The 18,646-nt window shown below is 40.1% G+C and overlaps 1 protein-coding gene across 2 annotated transcripts in view; it reads left to right on the top strand.

Annotated features, from left to right (window-relative positions):
• VTA1 (vesicle trafficking 1) overlaps positions 1-18,646 on the top strand; it is a 116,481-nt gene that overhangs the window by 54,983 nt on the left and 42,852 nt on the right. For both annotated transcript variants that reach the window (XM_033936786.1, XM_033936787.1), the window contains 3 exons: positions 13-140; positions 9,801-9,876; positions 13,926-14,037. In XM_033936786.1, coding sequence (XP_033792677.1) covers positions 13-140; positions 9,801-9,876; positions 13,926-14,037 — 316 coding nt within the window. The remainder of the gene's footprint in view (positions 1-12; positions 141-9,800; positions 9,877-13,925; positions 14,038-18,646) is intronic.

The following is an 18,646-nucleotide window of genomic DNA, read 5'->3' on the forward strand; positions in this document are numbered from 1 at the left end:
TGTTTGTTACAGATGAAGAAACAGTTAGGTGACTGTGAGTCCATTACTCAAGAAATAGTTGGAAGTGCACATGTGGAGAATTATGCTTTAAAAATGTTTCTGTACGCAGACAATGAAGATCGAGCGGAACGATTCCACAAGTAAGTGAAGAGGGAAATTTTACTAAAGCTGAACTCTCAAACATATCCTGAGAAAGCACCATTTGGGTTTTTAGGATATCCACAATGAATATACATGGGAAACATTACTACTACTACTACTACTACTACTACTGCTAATCATGCACACCAAACTATCATGGTATTAAAAGTAATTAAATATTCTGTATTTATGACACTACTTCCTGATGTCCTCTCAGCAGCAACAACAGTATAAATGCTCTTCAATACTAGGCATATTGTAAAGTAATATATAACCCTACAAAGTGTCCCTCATTCATTTAATTGAATAATTTTGTAACTACCAGTAGAATCTGTTATCCGGCACCCATGGGAATTAGCGGATACCAGATAACCTGTTTTTCTGGTTAATTGAGAGTGTGTTAGAAACCTTGTCTAACACACTCTCAATCCCTCTCGCCCCGAAGCACCAGCATGGCAGCAGTCCTGAGCCACAAAGCCCTCCTCCCTCCTTCAAGCCCTGAAGTGGCAGAAGGAGGCGGCAGTCCTGAACCGCTCCCTTCCTCCCTCGCTCTCTTCCTTACCCAAAGTGCATCGGTCAGCAGGCGACACAGGTTGCTCGTAGCCAGCCCCAGCAGGGCTCTTCCTCTGACACGTTGCGTAGCAGCCTCCTAAACACAGCACTTAGGCAGATAGAAGCCTCTCCTGCCCAGTTAAATCACTTTGAATATTGAGCCTTTGATCTTTATATTTTTTTAATAAAAAATTGTAAAACTTGTTTACAGTGTTGTTCAAACGGTAAAGCATGCCATTATTGTGTAGTTACTCCCTTTAGTATTAGTCACCTTTCAGGCAAAATTAATTACTCAAAATGCCTAGACCACAAAGTATGAACAGTTGTGTAGAATTGTAACATGGAGGTCATCTCAGTTACTGCAAAACTATGAAGGAATTTAAATCTAAACTTTTAAGAAAATCTAACATTATAAAATCACTAATTCTCAGACCCCCATTCAATAAGAATCCTAGGGGAAAACAGCACTGTAAATATCGCAATGAGCCTTAGAACAAGTCTTTGCAAACCTTCTTGACCCTAAAGAGAGTTGAGTTTTCAGAATATACACAACAAATATGTTGAGCTAAATTTCATATAGTTAGTTTCTGATATATGCACATTTACATCATGTATATTTGTTGTAAGAACATAAGCAATGCCTCCGCTGGATCAGACCTGAGGTCCATAGTGCCCAGCAGTCTGCACACGTGGCGGCCCAACAGGTCCAGGACCTGTGCAGTAATCCTCTATCTATACCCCTCTATCCCCTTTTCCAGCAGGAAATTGTCCAATCCTTTCTTGAACCCCAGTACCGTACGCTGTCCTATTACGCCCTCTGGAAGCGCATTCCAGGTGTCCACCACATGTTGGGTAAAGAAGAACTTCCTAGCAATCGTTTTGAATCTGTCCCCTTTCTGCTTTTCCGAATGCCCTCTTGTTCTTTTATTTTTTGAAAGTTTGAAGAATCTGTCCCTCTCCACTCTCTCTATGGCTTTCATGATCTTGTAAGTCTCTATCATATCCCCTCTAAGTCTCCTCTTCTCCAGGGAAAAGAGTTCCAGTTTCTCCAATCTCTCAGCGTATGAAAAGTTTTCCATACCTTTTATCAGACATGTCGCTCTCCTCTGAACCCTCTCGAATAACGCCATATCCTTCTTAAGGTACGGCGACCAATATCCTCTAAAAACCCAATTGGCTTTGGGGGTCTCCAGAACAAGTTGGAAACTATTCTAGAATATCTGTATACCCTTGTGGCAGGCTAGCTTGGCTTGCTAGGAGCAATTAGTACACAAACACTTTTCACAGAAACAAGAATACTTTGCTTTATTGTTTGCTTCACATCAATCAGTCTGTTTTCCCAAAGCCTATATCTAGGGAAAACTTGAATTCCTCTTTCTCTTTCGTGGACCTCTCTAGAATAAAGTCTGCCTGAGTAGAAATACCTCTCTTCTGTGAGGTTCCGCCTCTGTGACTCAACACTGAGCTTCATAGCCCAGTGCATGCTGGGACCTGTATTTCCACACTTGATTTGCATGGGAGAGGGAGAACCCCTGTAATCTGTTACAACTCTCTATTACAGGGGTGTCCAACCTTTTGGCTTCCCTGGGCCACATTGGCCGAAAAAAATGTTTCTACACAATGTTTCTACACAAATGGGGCTACACAAACACGCAAATGCTACAGCAAGACAGAGGAGGGAGCCGGCAAGATGGTAAACGCCCAGGGGCAGCAGAGTAAAACACTGCATCGCCCTCGACTAGGGCCGCACAAAATACTTCACTGGGCCGCAGGTTGGACACCCCTGCTCTATTAGGAAACCTAAAGAAACTAGATTACTACAAAAACTACATGCTACCAGAATACCTGACTTTAGTCACACATGCAGAACCCAGATATGTTCTTACCAAATAAGTGCAATATAACAAAAAAAAAAAACCAACAACAAATTATGTCTGCTGTAATGGTCCAAAACCAAATAATATTGAATTATATATACACCCCATTATTCAGTTGTGATATCCTGAGGCTTATAGATTTTAGTTTCATTACTTGTCTGCTGTATAACATTTGTAATTAAAAGGGTAAAAAAAGCCTCAAGAATCTGGAGCTGTGTACCCAGTCTAGGTTTCAAACATGATCACTCACTTTGCTCCTGATAGTCATAGGCAAAAAAAACCTGTGTTCTATTTTTCTTAATTTTTCGTGTTAATACTTTCTGTACAATAAGTTTATATTCTCAAATAAATATCATGCAATTTTGTGCAGATCTGAAGTACCACTAGTTTTAGCCTCAGGAATTATCACAACTGCCATTACCAGCAGTTTCACAACAGTTTAAAATATTCGTCTTGCGTTCTCCTTATCGGGTACTCTATCTTTGGGTGTTCTGTTATCTTCTCTGTTACCTCCCCTTTCTTTTTGTTGACTATTTTTTGGATCTTATACCGCTGCATTCCTTATTTGTTCTTTTACTGATTGTGTATATGGATCCTCAGCGGCTGCATTGATGCCAACACGGCCGTTTTGCAGAGATTCTCTCAGTCCTGCTGCATCAGGGCAAGTATCTCACAGCAATCTTTTTTTCTGCAAAGAAGTTACAATTTACAATTTGATAGTTTCCAAGTTGAATTTACCCCTTTTCTCTCTTACTACTTTTTCAGTACGAACCAGCAGTGTTGTACGGAAAAAGTAATAAATATATATTTGTGGATTCATCCCAATTGGAGACTTTTCTTATAGACAAACCTTTACTTGAAAATGTTTCAGAAACTAATGTGATGGTTGATGTTAAGTGACTTTAAAAAGTATATTTTCGCCTGTCTGTTGCAACGATAATAATAAGAATGTTTACTTGGTGATATTCTTTCTATCCCTTTATGGAATAATTTTTTGTGTTTGTTTACTTTTTTCCTGGTTATGTCAATATTTTGCTTGATTTCTGTAATGAACAGCAGCTATATAAAAATAAAAAAATAATTAAAGATAGTAGATGTACGTTACAAAAATGAACATATCATAGTTGCTAAACTGAAAATGATTCCTTCTACCCTGCTGTCTGGCCATTTTATTTTTCTAATCAAGTTGCTCCTAGTTTCATGTTGCTTTCCTTTGTTTTCACTTGACTTTTCTTCCATGGTTTTTTCTCCATTTTCTACTTTTCTCTTCATTTTTTTTCCTCTTGCTCTTTATCTGTTTATAATTAGATTTCGTCTCTTTTCAGCCTTTAATTTCTCTTTTCTACCCACCATCTTGTTTACTCTCTATATTCTCTAAGCTCCTGTATTGCCCTCCTCATTCTTCCCTCTTATCCCTCCTTCTTACACCCAGAAATGGGTGATAATATTGTGCATTGCTAAGGTAGAACAATTCTTCTAGAGCTTAGTATGTAGCATTCTCCACAGCTCCTGAATTCTGTTTTTTCTGCTCTGCAAAATGGATAGGAAAACAAAGTTTTCCTGTTTCCTGTTTCTAATATTGTTCTTTGTAATATTTTCTTTTCTTTAAAAAAAAAAAATCAGTGGAGACTGGGGGTCATTCCTGCCTACTGTGTAAAAAAAACTTCAGAATGCAGACCTTCATTTTGTCTGCCTGGGCATCGCACATACATCTCAGACTGCAGTTTTGTTTTTTTTTTTAATGCATGCCACTTCTTGGGACTGCCTTGCTCAACTCTACTGTGATGATCTCTGGGAGTTAGTTGCAGATTCCTGTCATCAAGGAAAACTGAACTCTGTGCAGAGTTCAGTTGATTTAGCTGTTAACCTGGCATCTGTCATCTTGGACTGTCCACCTACCTTCCTGTATAATGGCCCACAGCATCTGGCTACACAACAGTGGTTGAGCTCTTTGGGGGATTCCAGGCCAGAAATGTTTTCATCATTTTGCTACTTGCTATGGCCTGAGGCCCAGACTGGGCCCTCAGTAGCACACACTGTGTATCATAGAATTAGCATGGAGTCTTTAGAATGAACTTTCTCACTGGGCTAGAAATGTCATCAGGCCATCATTACTGCAGAGGATGGATAGATAACCACAGTATATGCTGAGGCTTCTGGATGATTTTCTCCCTGGCAACTGATACTACTGTCTGCACTGAGACTTCTGTGCAACCAGCACAGTGATCTTGTTCTTCCCGCAGTGCAGAGGGCTGGTATACTGTAAGAAAATCCTTTCTTAGGGAATATGTTAGAAGTTTATAAAATTATAAATGGGGTGGAACAGTTAATAAGAGAATGATTCTTTAACTTGTCAAGTAACGCAAACCAAGAGGACATTCCATGAAGCTAATGACCAGCAGATTAAAGACAAATTGCATAATTGCAGTGCATATAATCTATTGCTGGAAGTACGGGAATTAGATCTGCTTTTTATGATCTGCCTTGTACTAGAAACCTGGCTGATGGATCTCAGTCTGACTTGGCATTCAGGGCAGTCATATAGGAATCTGGATCATCCCCACCAGTTTTTTCAGAACATGTTTGAGCATTTCCAGAAAGGCTATTGCAAAGTTGGGCCAATTCTTTGAGTTACACCATCCAAAATCAAGCACGCCTCTGTACAAAGGTATTCTTCTCTGTAGCTGAAAATTCCTAATAAAGAAGGAGCTAGGGGGCAGGTGAGGAAACCTATGCTTCCAGAGATTCATTCACTACAAAGCATACATTCCTTTATATCGCCTTCCAATCTGACAAGAATCAGAACTTTCTTGGCCAGGTTGTTCTAGAGAACAAAACAGGCCATTGTTGCTGTGCCAAAGCATGGCTTTCTAAACAGACTGCATCTATTTTTAACTAAACTACATCCATCCCTTGTATCCTTTAGTGAGGATCAACAGTGAATAAATCTAGTAAAGACCCGTGCCCCTGAGTTCATTTAGGCAAGAAAGTCTTCTACAAACCTTTTTTTTTCAGTCTGTATTGCTGCTTCTTGTAATCTCAAACAAGTCAATTAACTCTCCATCACCTGGAGTGCAAACTGAGGCTCAGATTCACTAAACTTACCGATCCTGAAACGATCGTCACAAAACCGGTTTGACTGGTTTTGCGATTATTCGTGTTCCCCAACCTGATTCACAAAACTGCTGTCTGATGTGCTTCTCCGAGCACTCACCCAATCTCCGATACGAGCATACTAATGAGGGAAAATGCCATGCAAAAGAAGGATGTGATCGATTTATAAAGCTGAAGAAGATATCCCGCCTAGGTTTGCCGATCCAAAAAAGAGCGACTGCTTAGGACCAATCGTTCACTATCCATGTCCGACTCTTCTGCCCTGAAACTTCCTCGAACATCATGGCAGGAGGAATGCCCACTCCCTCCTGCCACTAGACGCTACTCCCCCCTCCGGCACAAATACGGCAGGAGGGATGCCCACTCCCTTCTGCCATCGGGCCCCCCTGCTGTTGGGTTGGGGCCCCCCCATGCTGTTACCCTCCCCGTACCTTTAAGTTGGGAGCAGGAGGGGTGCTGAGGCTCTCCTGCTCCTCCGCCGTCAACAATGCGGGCCTTAAGCCCCTCCCCGGTGCATCAGGAAATATTGTCATCAGCTTTCAAGCTTTCTTGGCTAGATTATCCAGTTCTCGTTGGGTTCAATGTACCATTCAATGTACCATTCCAGCTTTGTATCTGACTACTGGAATGTTTCAAGTTTATTAAAAATTTGATTAATCACTTATTCAAAATTCTAAGCGATATACAAAAATTAAAATTACAAATTTCAGGGGGACAGAATAAACAATTTGGATTAACCAGACAGAACATACCAAACAAAAGGGAAAAAAAGGTGAAATAAATACAATTGTTGATAGTAAATAAGACAAATAAGGAAATTAAATTTAGCTTACTAACAGTCAAATGCATCTTTAAAAAGAAAGCATTTTTAACTTGCTCTTGAATCTGTCAAGAAGGCGCTCTTCCCTTAAATAAATAGGGAGGCAATTCCATGTTTGGGGCGCTGTCAAGGAGAAGATAAATTGTCGACGTGTGTTAATGTTTTTGAGAGAGAAAACAATTAATAAATTCTCCCTCTCGCCGAGAATCTCGACGAGAGGGAGAATTAGAAGGCCTTGAGCATTCGCAGATGCATGCTCAAGGCCTGGCAGAGGCAGGTTCTTCGGCACCGGCACGTCCTGTGGGCTGCATGCCGGTGCCAGACGGGAGGTAAGTTTCAAGTTGTTTGGGCGTGGGGGGGGTGCCGGTTCGCGCGTGCGGGGGTGTGTGTGTACCGGTTTGATCGGGGGGGGGGGGGGGAGCGATGCCGGTTCTCGGGAGGGGGGGGGGGTGCTCGCAAATCGAGTCAACACTCGGTTTGTGAGACAGGTTTTGCGAGAATGTTTTGCTCGTCTTGCAAAACACTCGCAAACCGAGGTTTGACTGTACTTGCTTTTGCCCATTGCTGTTCCAGATCCATAATGGCTGCTGGGACTCTAGGGGCAGCCTTGCAGTACTACTGCTAATACTAAAGGTTGCAGAATGGAAACTGAGCAGTGCTTAATCGTGGTATTAGGTCTTTCAATGCATATTCAAGATGTTTTAATTGCTGCAAGAAAACCATTCACAAGACAAACATATGCCTTTGAGTGGAAGAGATTTTCTTCTGGTGTTTCACAAATGGTCACAACCCTATTCACTGTCCTTATTTACTATTTAATAACATACATCTCTGTCATCTGGAACTTCACATTTTTTTCCATCAGAGTGCTTCTCGGTGCCACAAGCTTCCCAGTGCCTACTCATTTCTTGATTTATAAAGGGGCTTCTTTGTCTCAGACCACTACTTGTTCCATAGGTTCTTAATGTCATACAGTACTTCCTAAATGGCCACCATTTGACTCAAAGGAAACTGCCTTGCATAAGTGTATTCTTTCTAGTGGTGGTTACTTCAGCTGGAAGATAGTAAGCACCCAGCTCTTGTCACCTAAGAGGCTTACACCAAGTTTTATCATAATAGGTAGTTCTCCAAGATCATCTCAAGTTTTTACAGAAAGTAATGACACCTTTGTAAGCTAACAAGAAAATAGCATTTCCTACTCTGTAACTGAAGTTTCATGAAAATCCACCCAGGAATCTAAATAGACTTTCAAAAGAAATTCTGCACACTCGTCTCCTTCAACTCCAGCACAGTTGGCACTCCAGTTGTCAAGAAAAACTTTAGCAAACTGACTGTGTTGTCATGAATCCAATTCCATTATGAACATGCTGGTAGTCCTCTTGCTTCTAAAGTGAAATCTCATCAAATCAGATGCACGATAGCTTCTATAACTATTGATTTTGTTATTAACCAGCTTTATCCTTCCAGTTTTGTTGCCTTTTCCCAGAGAAGAAATGGTCGAAGGGGCTAAGGGGGTCTTTTAGTTATTGCTAAGAGTCAGTTAAATTTTACTTGATGCTTTATTTAAAATCCTCCTGAATATTTACATTCTGATTTTTCACCTCTGATTTGAAACTTTATAAATCGCAAAATTTCAACAGCTCTTCAACTATCTGCTTAGGTAAATTCATGATGACCAGTTTGATAGTGATTGTATTGTATTAATATTCCATTCAATAGTGCTGAAATTCACTCGTTTTGGGATTCTCAGAACACCACACAAACAGTAAGCTCGGCGTGGCAGCACTCCTCATTGATCCGTTTTAATGATCCCAGCCGACGGGGGCTGGTGCAATAATGCTACTACAGAAGCTAAGTCATTTATAATGCTATGAAAATATAGTAAAATTGAAATAATAAGTTCACAGTTAAGATAAAAGAAGAAAAAAATTCACTTATTAAAACGGATCAATGAGTAGTGCTGCCACCGAGCTCACTTGTTTGTGTGGTGTTCTGAGAATCCCAAAACGAGTGAATATTAAATTCAATTTCAGCGCTATTGAATAGAATATCGGTGAACTACTTTACTCTATATTATTTCCAGATATTGTTTGTGTATTGTATTAAAACATTATTTATAACCCTCCTTTATCTAAGGCAGGGAGCACAACATAAATAATTAAAATATATATTTCCAAGTCTACCCTAAACAGTTACATAATGTACAGCAACAGTTGAAAAAATAAAAAAAGGCAATGACCCATTTTAGGACTGGTTATAAATTTGAGCAACAGGTAATTTTTCAATATTAGTTTGAAATTAAGTACATTCCTCTGTTACCTCAATACAGTTGGTAAACTGTTCCCTTCCTTAGGAACTACAGCTGAAACAATGCCAGTCTTTGTCCTGTTAAGTCTTTAATGGCAGTAATTAAGTACTCCAGGGGTGGAAGTGTGCATGGAACGCGATGATTTTTGTGGCATATACTCAAGCAACCATGTCCTCAGATAATAGGTATCATGATAAAGTCAGAAATGTGCAAGCAGCAGCAGTTTAATCCTGACTCATTGCTTAACAGGCAAATCTTGCTGAAACAGTCACATGCTCTGTAGGAGCCAGTCCATATAAAAGCCATACCGCAGAATTTTGCACTGTCTGCAGTGCCCTCAAACAAGAGGCTGGCAAGCTTTAAGTATACAATATAACAGTAATCGAGGTTCCTAATACCACTGCTTGCAGTACTTTCTGAAAGTCAGTTCTACATAACATCATGCAATTTGCTTAACAAATTCAGTTTAAAATAAGTAGCTTTAATAACCTGATGTTTTCCTAGGACAAGCAGGCAGGACTCACATGTGGGTGATGTCATCCATGGAGCCCCGTACGGACAGTAGTAAAGTGAACTGTCACTTTAAAAATTTTCAAAGTCTCAAGACTGCAAATACCACACATGGCTGACATCAGCTCACAGGACCATCCGTTATTAAGGTGCCTCTGCAAAGCAGTAGCCAACAAATCTCCCTTCCCAGAGCATGCTGTCAGCTGTGTATGACATTACTATCCTGATAGGTGAAACTAAGAGGCAGTTGCCTCTTTGTTTCATATATCAGCATGTCCTGGGTCCCCACCAGTCTCTTTTACCTTGCTGGGCACACCAGATGAATCTAGCAAGTTTTTTAAAATCTGCTGTCATTTACTGTGTTAAATAACACAGCCACTGAGCTGTCGAGTTGGCCTCTGTTCTTTTGTAGTTTTAATATTGATACTGTTACATAAATATGAAAATGTAAAACTGCTACAATATTTGTTTCTTGTAGAAATATGATTAAATCCTTCTATACCGCAAGTCTCCTGATAGACACACTGTCAGTATTTGGCGAGCTTTCTGAAGAGGTAAGTACATACATTGGCTCATGATTTTGTTATTCAGATACTCGGCATCTAAGGCAGTGTTCTGTTGGCCAGCCACTATATAAAAGTAAGCAGATGACTAATCTGTTTGTTTTAATGGTAGCATAGTAAATGACGACAAATAAAAATTAGTATGGTCCTTTGGTCCATCTAGTCTCTCCAAATAAAGTGGCTAAAATGTGTGCCGGTTATACCTTTCTGTGCCTTTGTTTAGAGTTGTACCTGCTGCTTCATGCAGTTTCCAAGTGCCCAATATTAAGAGGTCCTGACTATTCAGGTAGGATCATTGAAATGTGATTCTAAATTTAATTAGCTTATCCATTTCCTTTAGAAATCTATTTATGCAATCTACTAAACAGATAACTTTATCTGGATAGTGGCTGAATATTACAGTTGTCTAATTTTTCCAAATGCCTAGAATGCTTTTTTTTTTTTTTCCCTGTCCAATTCCTATACAAGTAACTTTTGTATGGACATCAGTCTTGCCAAAAGTTATATGTTAACCAGCATAACATTTTTAAACAAAAACATTTGTGATTAGCAGCTAATGCTAACCACATAAATGCTATTTGCTCCCACTGAATTTGACATAAAGAGCTAACTAAACCAATGGCTTTGCACAACACCAATCTCAAATCCCAAAAAAGTGGCATGCAATATTCATAAAACAAAAGTTTAGTAAACGATAACCCACCATTTAAAGAATAGAAAGAATGAAATGCCATACATAATTCACACAATACTTGTTCCAAGCCACACTAAAATTTCCTGAGTCCTTCAAATGATATTGTGGTTTCTTTTATTTTTATTAACTTGTTAAATTTCCTCTTCTGTTCCATTGCTATTTTGGGGTGAGGTATTTTGTTGTTGTTGTTATACTCTGTTTTACTATACTTACCTATCTTTTGAGGACTTTGGTCCCAATTCACTAAAGTCAGCGATCGTCGCTAAACTTGTTTTCACAGGTTTAGCGACAAGTGCTGACACCTACCCAATTCACTAAATGGCTCACTGTGTGTTGTCCGATCCAACCCAACCCATGCAAATTAGTAAAACCGCATGCAAAATAGCCAAGTGATTGATTCACTATCAATTGCTTGGTTATTTTGAATCGGGTTTTACTACCCTAAAACCCAACTGCTGCAGACCTGTCGGTAACTGTGTTACTGTCAGGTCTGCCAGAGTTTTGACAGGTCTACCTGTTTTTTTCTAATTCATTTTTTTTCCCATGGCACAGATATTTTGCATGTGTTACACAAGCAAAATATCTGCCCCATAAAAAAAAAATGAATAAAAGACAGGCAGAGACCTGTTCCCCTCTCCCCTGACAAATGCTCCCCCCACCGTGACCCACTAATGGCAGGAGGGATGCTTGATTCCTCCTGCCATCGGCGCTATCTGCCCCCTCCTGTCCCACCAGCGGCCAGCCGAACACCCCTGCCCACCGAACACCCGACCCACACTTAATAATAATGGCAGGAGGGATGCCCACTCCCCATACCTTTAAAAGTTGGAAGCAAGAGGTGTGCTCAGTAGTGCTGCCTGATTCAGGAAAAAAAATTTCTATTCGATTCAGCCTATTGAATCGATTTTTTTTTTTTCTTCAATTTTCCTACCCAATTGGGTATTTTTTTCAAACATCCTGGTGGGTTTATTTTATAGTCTCTTCACTCCTTTTATAGCCTCTTCACTCTCTTTGCCTTTTCCTAACCACACTGGCGCTGTGGTGTAAACAAAATAAACAAAAAAGACTTTCCCTCTCTCTGTTAAATCCTAGCTCACATTTGCGGTCTTACACCAGCTCTGACAGGATACACGTTTCAAATCTGACATACTGTAATCAGAAAACAGAAAATAAAATTATTTTTTCTACCTTTTGTTGTCTGGTCATTATTCAAATCTTGTTGATCCCAGGCTCTGGTTATCTTCTGATAACTTGCTTGCCAGGGTCTCCTCCTTTCTTCTTTCTCCGTGCTAACCATCCATCTTCCAAATCTGTCTTCCCCTTCCATTTCTCTTCCCTCCCCTGGAGGTCTGGCATATTTCCTTTTTTTTTTTTTTTGTCTCCATCCAGCATCTCTCCCTCCTTCCCCACCACCTCAGGGTTCACCATCTCTCCCTTTCTTTTCCCAACTGACTCTTCCCGCCTCGCCCTCTAAAGCAGGAACGGCAGCGCTGCTGCTCTGCTTTTGGGGGCAAGGAGGGAGGGTCAGTCACCGAATTGGAAGGCCAATTTTTTTTTTGTTGTGGTTGTTGTTTTAAATCTATTCGAATCGATTCATCCGAAGTGAATCGGTGAATCAATTCAAATCGGGCAGCACTAGGGACAGGAGGTCACTTTTCCCCACAAGCATCTACTGACTTTCTGATAGTAGTAGTATACAATACTTAGGAATAGACTGTTATTATTTTGCTAGCTATAGAAACTCTGCTTTCTGAAGGATATCCCAGGGGGATTTTATACCCGGAGGATCTTCATTCTAATTCTGATCAATTGTAGAAATGGACTTGAAAATAACGTTTCCACTAATATTTTATTTTATTTATTCACAATTTGATACATCACAACAACTAGCAGAACTAAGTGGTTCACAGACTACTAAAATATTTGATAGAAAGAGGGAATGCCAGTGTTTACCGTTACAAATGGGTAGAGATGTTAAATTAAATTAAATCAGACATTTTAACAGAAAAGCAAATTGCACTTGTATTAAAATGGGAGCGAATAAACAGGTTCGAGCAACGTGGAGCTCCCCCAGAGACCTCCAACTGGCAGCATTTGTTGCGTTTTAAGAGTTCGCTGGAAATGTAACCAACGTCACGTATCACACGGATCTTCCAAGCTGGCACAAAAGGCTAAACTGTACTTAGACTGTCTGCTTGTCTAGCTGTTTGGGTTTTCACGTTTCCATTTTTGATCTTAGTGGTCAGTGGAAAGTTTATACAAGTATACTGGAAAGAAGTGAGCTCCAACGGGCTGCGATCGCTTTGTGCATCATCTACACCCCCTGGATCCCCACTGCCTTTACCTTCTCATAGGATTCAGACAGCTCCTCTCTGATCATTGCTCCACATGGGAGCCTGGAAACAGCTCGCATAACTTTCCCTTTCCAGATCCTCACGCGCCTCAATGCACCCAGTCTCAACTGGGCACGCGCGGTCACCTTCATAATTAATCCTCCCGTGCGGTAAGCCAGTGGAGATTAATAAGGGCCAAAGCACGGCCATGTAAGACCCGTTTTCTTTTGAAATGCTTTTTACCTTGGCGATCTCTCATTGGCTTGCAGGAAGTCAGCATGTGATTTGCTTTTGCCGTTTTCCCCCTTTTGCAAATAACAAAAGAAGGAGAAAGGGGTAGTGATTGCGGGAAGCTGGAGGACACTGCAAAGAGTGCCTAAGCGCTGCAGCACTTCCAAATTGGCCAGGCCGATTTTTTTTTTAAATTTTTTTTTAAAGCAAATAGATTCAAATCGATTCACCCGAAGTGAATCGGTGAATCAATTCGAATCGGGCAGCACTAGTGCTCAGTCCCTCCTGCTCCTCCGGCCTCCTGCACTGCAATGCGGGCCTTAGGCCTCGCCCCGGTACATCATGTGATGCATAGGGAGGGGCCTAAAGTCCTGATTGGCTCAGGTGCCTCGGGCTCCTCCCATGGTGAGGAATCTAAGGAAGTCCCTGATTGTCCCTGAAGTTTGAATTGTTTTGTATGTATGTTGCATACATTTTTTTCTCTAAATAAATACATTTTTGTTATGAGATTAGTTCTTTTCCTAATTCTGAAACTTGTCCTTAATCAAAATGTTGTTCTTTATGAATTTAAGGGTTGCATTATTTAGTGTCTGTTGTGCATACACAGATTGAGAATTTATGCAATCTAAAGACAATTGTTCATTAATAGTGTGTGCATTTTGATATGCTTATTTTGTATTGCAAATTTATTAATAAATCAATTGATCCCTTGACTATACTATTCTCAATGTTTCTGTAGTTTTGCCTAACTTAAGTATTTAAAACATCTGTTTTGGTTTCAGAATGTTCAACACAGGAAGTATGCTAGATGGAAGGCAACTTATATTCACAATTGTTTGAAGAATGGAGAAATTCCTCAGGCTGGACCTATTGGAATGGAAGGGGAAGAATATGGTATTTTTCATTCTGTTGTACTGTATATTTCTATAAGATCATTTTAAAAAATCTCTGTTTCATTGTCCAAACGAAAAATATAAAGGACCAGGGAAGGTCCCCACAAAGCTTCCCAAACCTCCCTAATGTCCCCATAGCCAGTTAAACTTTTAGAATATCCTCCTGAATATACATGAAGTAAGTTTGTATAGACTGGATGCAGATTTATCTCCTACATATTCATTGATTCAAAACAAGGAAGCCACCCCACTGATTACTTCACAACTTATTTATTTAAAAAAAAAAAATAATTTTTAGTTATTATTATTAAATACTTCACTATAAATAACTATCAACTTCACTTTTGAAAGCCCTTCCCTTCTCACAATACACTGATTAACAATCACCTAAAACCATAACACATGCTTTTGAACTACCTGCTAATAGTTGCTCTCACAAGTTTTCAATTGTTTATTCAATATAGCTTTAACTTCTTCATAACAGTTCCTTGAATGCCTTGCTCATAGAGTAAATCCAACGATTGCATTGTCCATCCTAAAAGATCTTCAAAAGTCATATTCATATACATATTCATTGTGGATATGCTGAAACCTCCCAACTACCTATGAAATCATCAGAACAGGATGAGAAGTCTTGATTTTTTTTTGGTATTAAACCCCGTATTCTGTAAAAAGCACTAAATTGTATTTGCAATTTGGTCATGTATCCAAAATGCACATGGAATTTAATTGATAGCAAGCTAATTAGCACCATTAATTGGCTTAAACAATTATTGGTGCAAATTAAAATCAATTACAAGTTACATACTTAAATTTAGGCACAAATAAAAAAAGGGGTGGGTCATGGGTAGATCAGGGTGTAAATTGCAGTTAAGATCATAATTATAGAATATGGACATCCGTGCCTAAATTTAGGTGAAGGCTTTTATGCTACATTTTCCTTCGTGTAAATGGCCGCATCTAAATTTAGTTGCAGTTCTGGGTATAAGCGCTTTTCTTTAAACTGTGCCTAACTTTAATTGCGGCTTATAGAATAACACTTTTATTTTTTTTTTGAGCACTATGGGGCTCATAATACGTTTAAAAACCCACCCAAGTCGGCACTTGAACGATCAAAAAGACAGATAGTCCAAGTGTTGATAATCGAAACGGGTTTTTAGATGTATTCAGAGACTTTTTAGGCCTCTGAATTCCACTGTGCACCCAGACCAGAAAGGGATCGTATTTGGAGGAGTAGTTAGGGCGGGATGTGGGCCAACCTAGACTTAGTCGTTCTGTAGTGATAAAAATTTGATGAGATTGTTTAGACGGAACTTATACGTTGTGACGTAGGCGATCTATAAACAGGTATGAGTGCCCAAAAGGTATTCAAAGTGACCAGAGAACCACTGCAGGGACAAAGTAAAGATCCACAAATACTCCCCCCCCCTTGTTCATTGACCCCCCTCATACCACCTTAAAAATCAGAATAACAAATGTACAAACCTGCCTCCGGAACATCAGCATTTGGCATAGGAAAACCTAGTAGAGCTGCACAGAGGTGGCTTAAGTAGTCTGGGGGGTGGGCTAGTGAACTATAGAGAGGAGGACCCAGGCCCATAATCTGCTCTATTTATGGTGAAAAATGTGCGGCCACCAAAACCCCCCAAAGCCCTACTCTCCTGCCATATAGGTGCCACCTGTAGCCATAAGAGCTATTGGGGTTGTAAACAGATGGGTATAGTGGGTTTTGGGGGTGTTACGGGGGGCTTACCATGACCTAAAAGGGAGCTCTGGTGAGATGTGTATGTGACACCCTTTTTGTGACTTTCACAGCAATGCCCTGTAAGGTGCCTCACTGCTCTCTTGCCATGTCTGGGTGGCCAGTCCATTACTTTGCTGGCCCCTCCTACATCCAAAAGGTCTTGTTCTGGACATTTCAGACTTGGACGAATATTTGTTTGAGAATGTGGTATAAAGATAGACGTACTGGCAGTCTGGACGATCAGACACCTGGATGTATAGAGATGATTTTTAAAAAAAAATCTTTTGGATGTACTTTTCGAGAATGGACCTTTTGCAGCTGCCGACTTTGTCCAAATCGAACTTGGACGTTTTTTTTTGATTATGGTCCTCCACATATATACACTTCTCCCTCCGCATTCTTGGTTTCAGCAATTGCAGTTTCGATTATTCACGGTTTTTAGCTTGCTGGCTCCTCCCCCCCATTACATCAGCTTGCATAGAGAAATCGCTGATTCCCAGCACTTTCTTCACCTTGTTTTGCCTCTCCTTCAGGCACAGGTTAGGTCTCCCACCTTGTTTTTCATGGTTTTTTCACCATATTCACGGTGGTTTTTAATAGAAAACAGTGAATAACATGTGAAAAAGTTATTTGCGGTTTTTCTGTATTTGCGGTTCTGTTAATCCTCTATCACAGCGAATACGGAGGGAGAAGTGTAATTTAGCCCTAAGTGTCTAGATCAGAATTTCTTCTAAAATGGGTTTTGTCTCATATTAAGCTGCTCCCTAAGTTTAGCAATATTACTTTCAAAAAATTTAGTGTTCCATGTAGTAACAGGAGGAGAGGCTGATAAGCTCAAACTTGGAGAAAGACCTCAGGGTTTTTAGGCCTTGATTCTATGAAAGATACCTACAGTTAGGCACCTAGATTGTCACACCTAGCCATCCTAGGCACCTAACTTAATTTTGTTTTTATTGGCTTAATTTCTGCTAATATTAAAAACGCCATTAAAAAACAATTTAAAAAAATTAATTTGCCTATAGGCTCCTAACTTGGTAGAGCAGCAAGTGGCATAGTAAGGGAGGGTGCCTGCACCAGTGCCTCTTCTTCTCTCCTCCTCTCCATTGGAGTCGGTCCAGAGGAAGGCTACTAAAATGGTATGTGGTCATCATCATAAGACATATGAGATCTTCCTTAATCTGTATACTTTGGAGGAAAGGTGGGAGAGGGGAGATATGATAGAGATGTTTAAATACCTACGTGATATAAATGGGCATGAGTCGAGTCTCTTTCATTTGAAAGGAAGTTCTGGAATGAGAGGGCATAGGATGAACTTAAGAGGAGTAATCTAAGGAAATACTTTTTTACAGAAAGGCTGTTAGATGCATGAAACAGTCTCCCAGAAGAGGTGGTGGAGATGGAGACTGTGTCTGAATTCAAAAGAGCCTGGGATAGGCTCTCTCAGAGCCTATCCCAGGTTACTGCGGATGGGCAGACTAGATGGGCCATTTGGCCTTTATCTGCCATCATGTTTCTATGTTTCTATACCTCTTTAAATGTTTGTTGGCACAAGCAGTATCTTCCACTTGCTGCTCATGTCGACCTTGGCTCCTTTCTGACATCACTTCTTGGTCACAGAAACGGGATGTGACATCAGAAAAGAGCCAAACTGTTTATACCTGGCTTCTTGGAGAATACAAGAGATATTGAATATACTCATATGGGCTTTATAAAATTAAAGAGATGAACTATCTCATGGAACCCCAGTCTTGATCCTGACACTTTTGGAAGGAGCCAGTAATCAAGAGCTATCATCGTAAATTGTGAAAGCAGTTCATACAGGAGAGCAGGTCCCCATGTACTATTTAACAGAACACAGATATTGGAACTTTTGTCAGCTTTAATTTACCCAAGCATTTTCTCTTTGTCATTTCCTCTAAATCAGTCCTGGATTAAGATTCTATATCCTTTAATATTCAAAAAAGACCAAATGCACTCTTAGTGCTGCTATTTTAAAATACTGTTCAGATCCACCAAACTGGCAAAATATTTAGCCTTAGACACTTAACTATACCACATATGTCCCAAATCTAAGGCATACAAACTCATTTAATTTCTTCTCCTGGTTACTTAATGCATTAAATGAGTTTGTATGCCTTAGATTTGGGACATATGTGCTATTTTAAAATACGCATCTATCTTAATTAAGCAGGAGGTTAAAAACAGCACTGCCCTCTTCTGTCCCCTTTTAGAAAGCCTCTGATAGATATGCAAAATTAGCACAGAATATAGTTTAATATATTTGGGATGGAGACATCTGAAACTCAAAATCATACTCGTGTGTGGATGAATATTATCTTTTTGGTACCGTTTGGAGTTGCATCAATGGGGCTTTGTTTTTTCACAGAGGTATTTGTCAACTGTGACCATATCCTGAATGGACCTTTGCAAAAGTTGCTCTTCAGGAAAGTATAGATGTCTGCTACTGTTTGCCCAATGGAGGTTAAAAGCAGTAAACATAAATTGACCCATGTGTTTCTTTTTTCTACTCATAAGTGCATAAGAGATGCTGAGCTACATCAGACCACAGATCCAAGCCCAGCATCCTGTCTGACAGTGGCCAATCCAGGTCATAAGTAACTGACAAGATCTCAAAGAGTACATTTGTTCTTTGTTAGGGTTACCATATTTGGGAAGTCAAAAAAGAGGACACATAGCCCCACCCCTGCCTCCCACCAGTCTTGCTCCTACCCCGACCCACCCCCATCCTTCATCCATTTCCTTAGTCTCCCTTTTCACCCTCTGTACCCTTTTAATGCTCTCTGTCTCTCTCTCCACCCCCCTCCCCTGCAGGTACCTCTCTTTCCCTCCTTCTACTACCTCTCTC

Source organism: Geotrypetes seraphini, chromosome 3 (assembly GCF_902459505.1).
Source record: "Geotrypetes seraphini chromosome 3, aGeoSer1.1, whole genome shotgun sequence".
Lineage (NCBI taxonomy): Eukaryota > Metazoa > Chordata > Amphibia > Gymnophiona > Dermophiidae > Geotrypetes > Geotrypetes seraphini.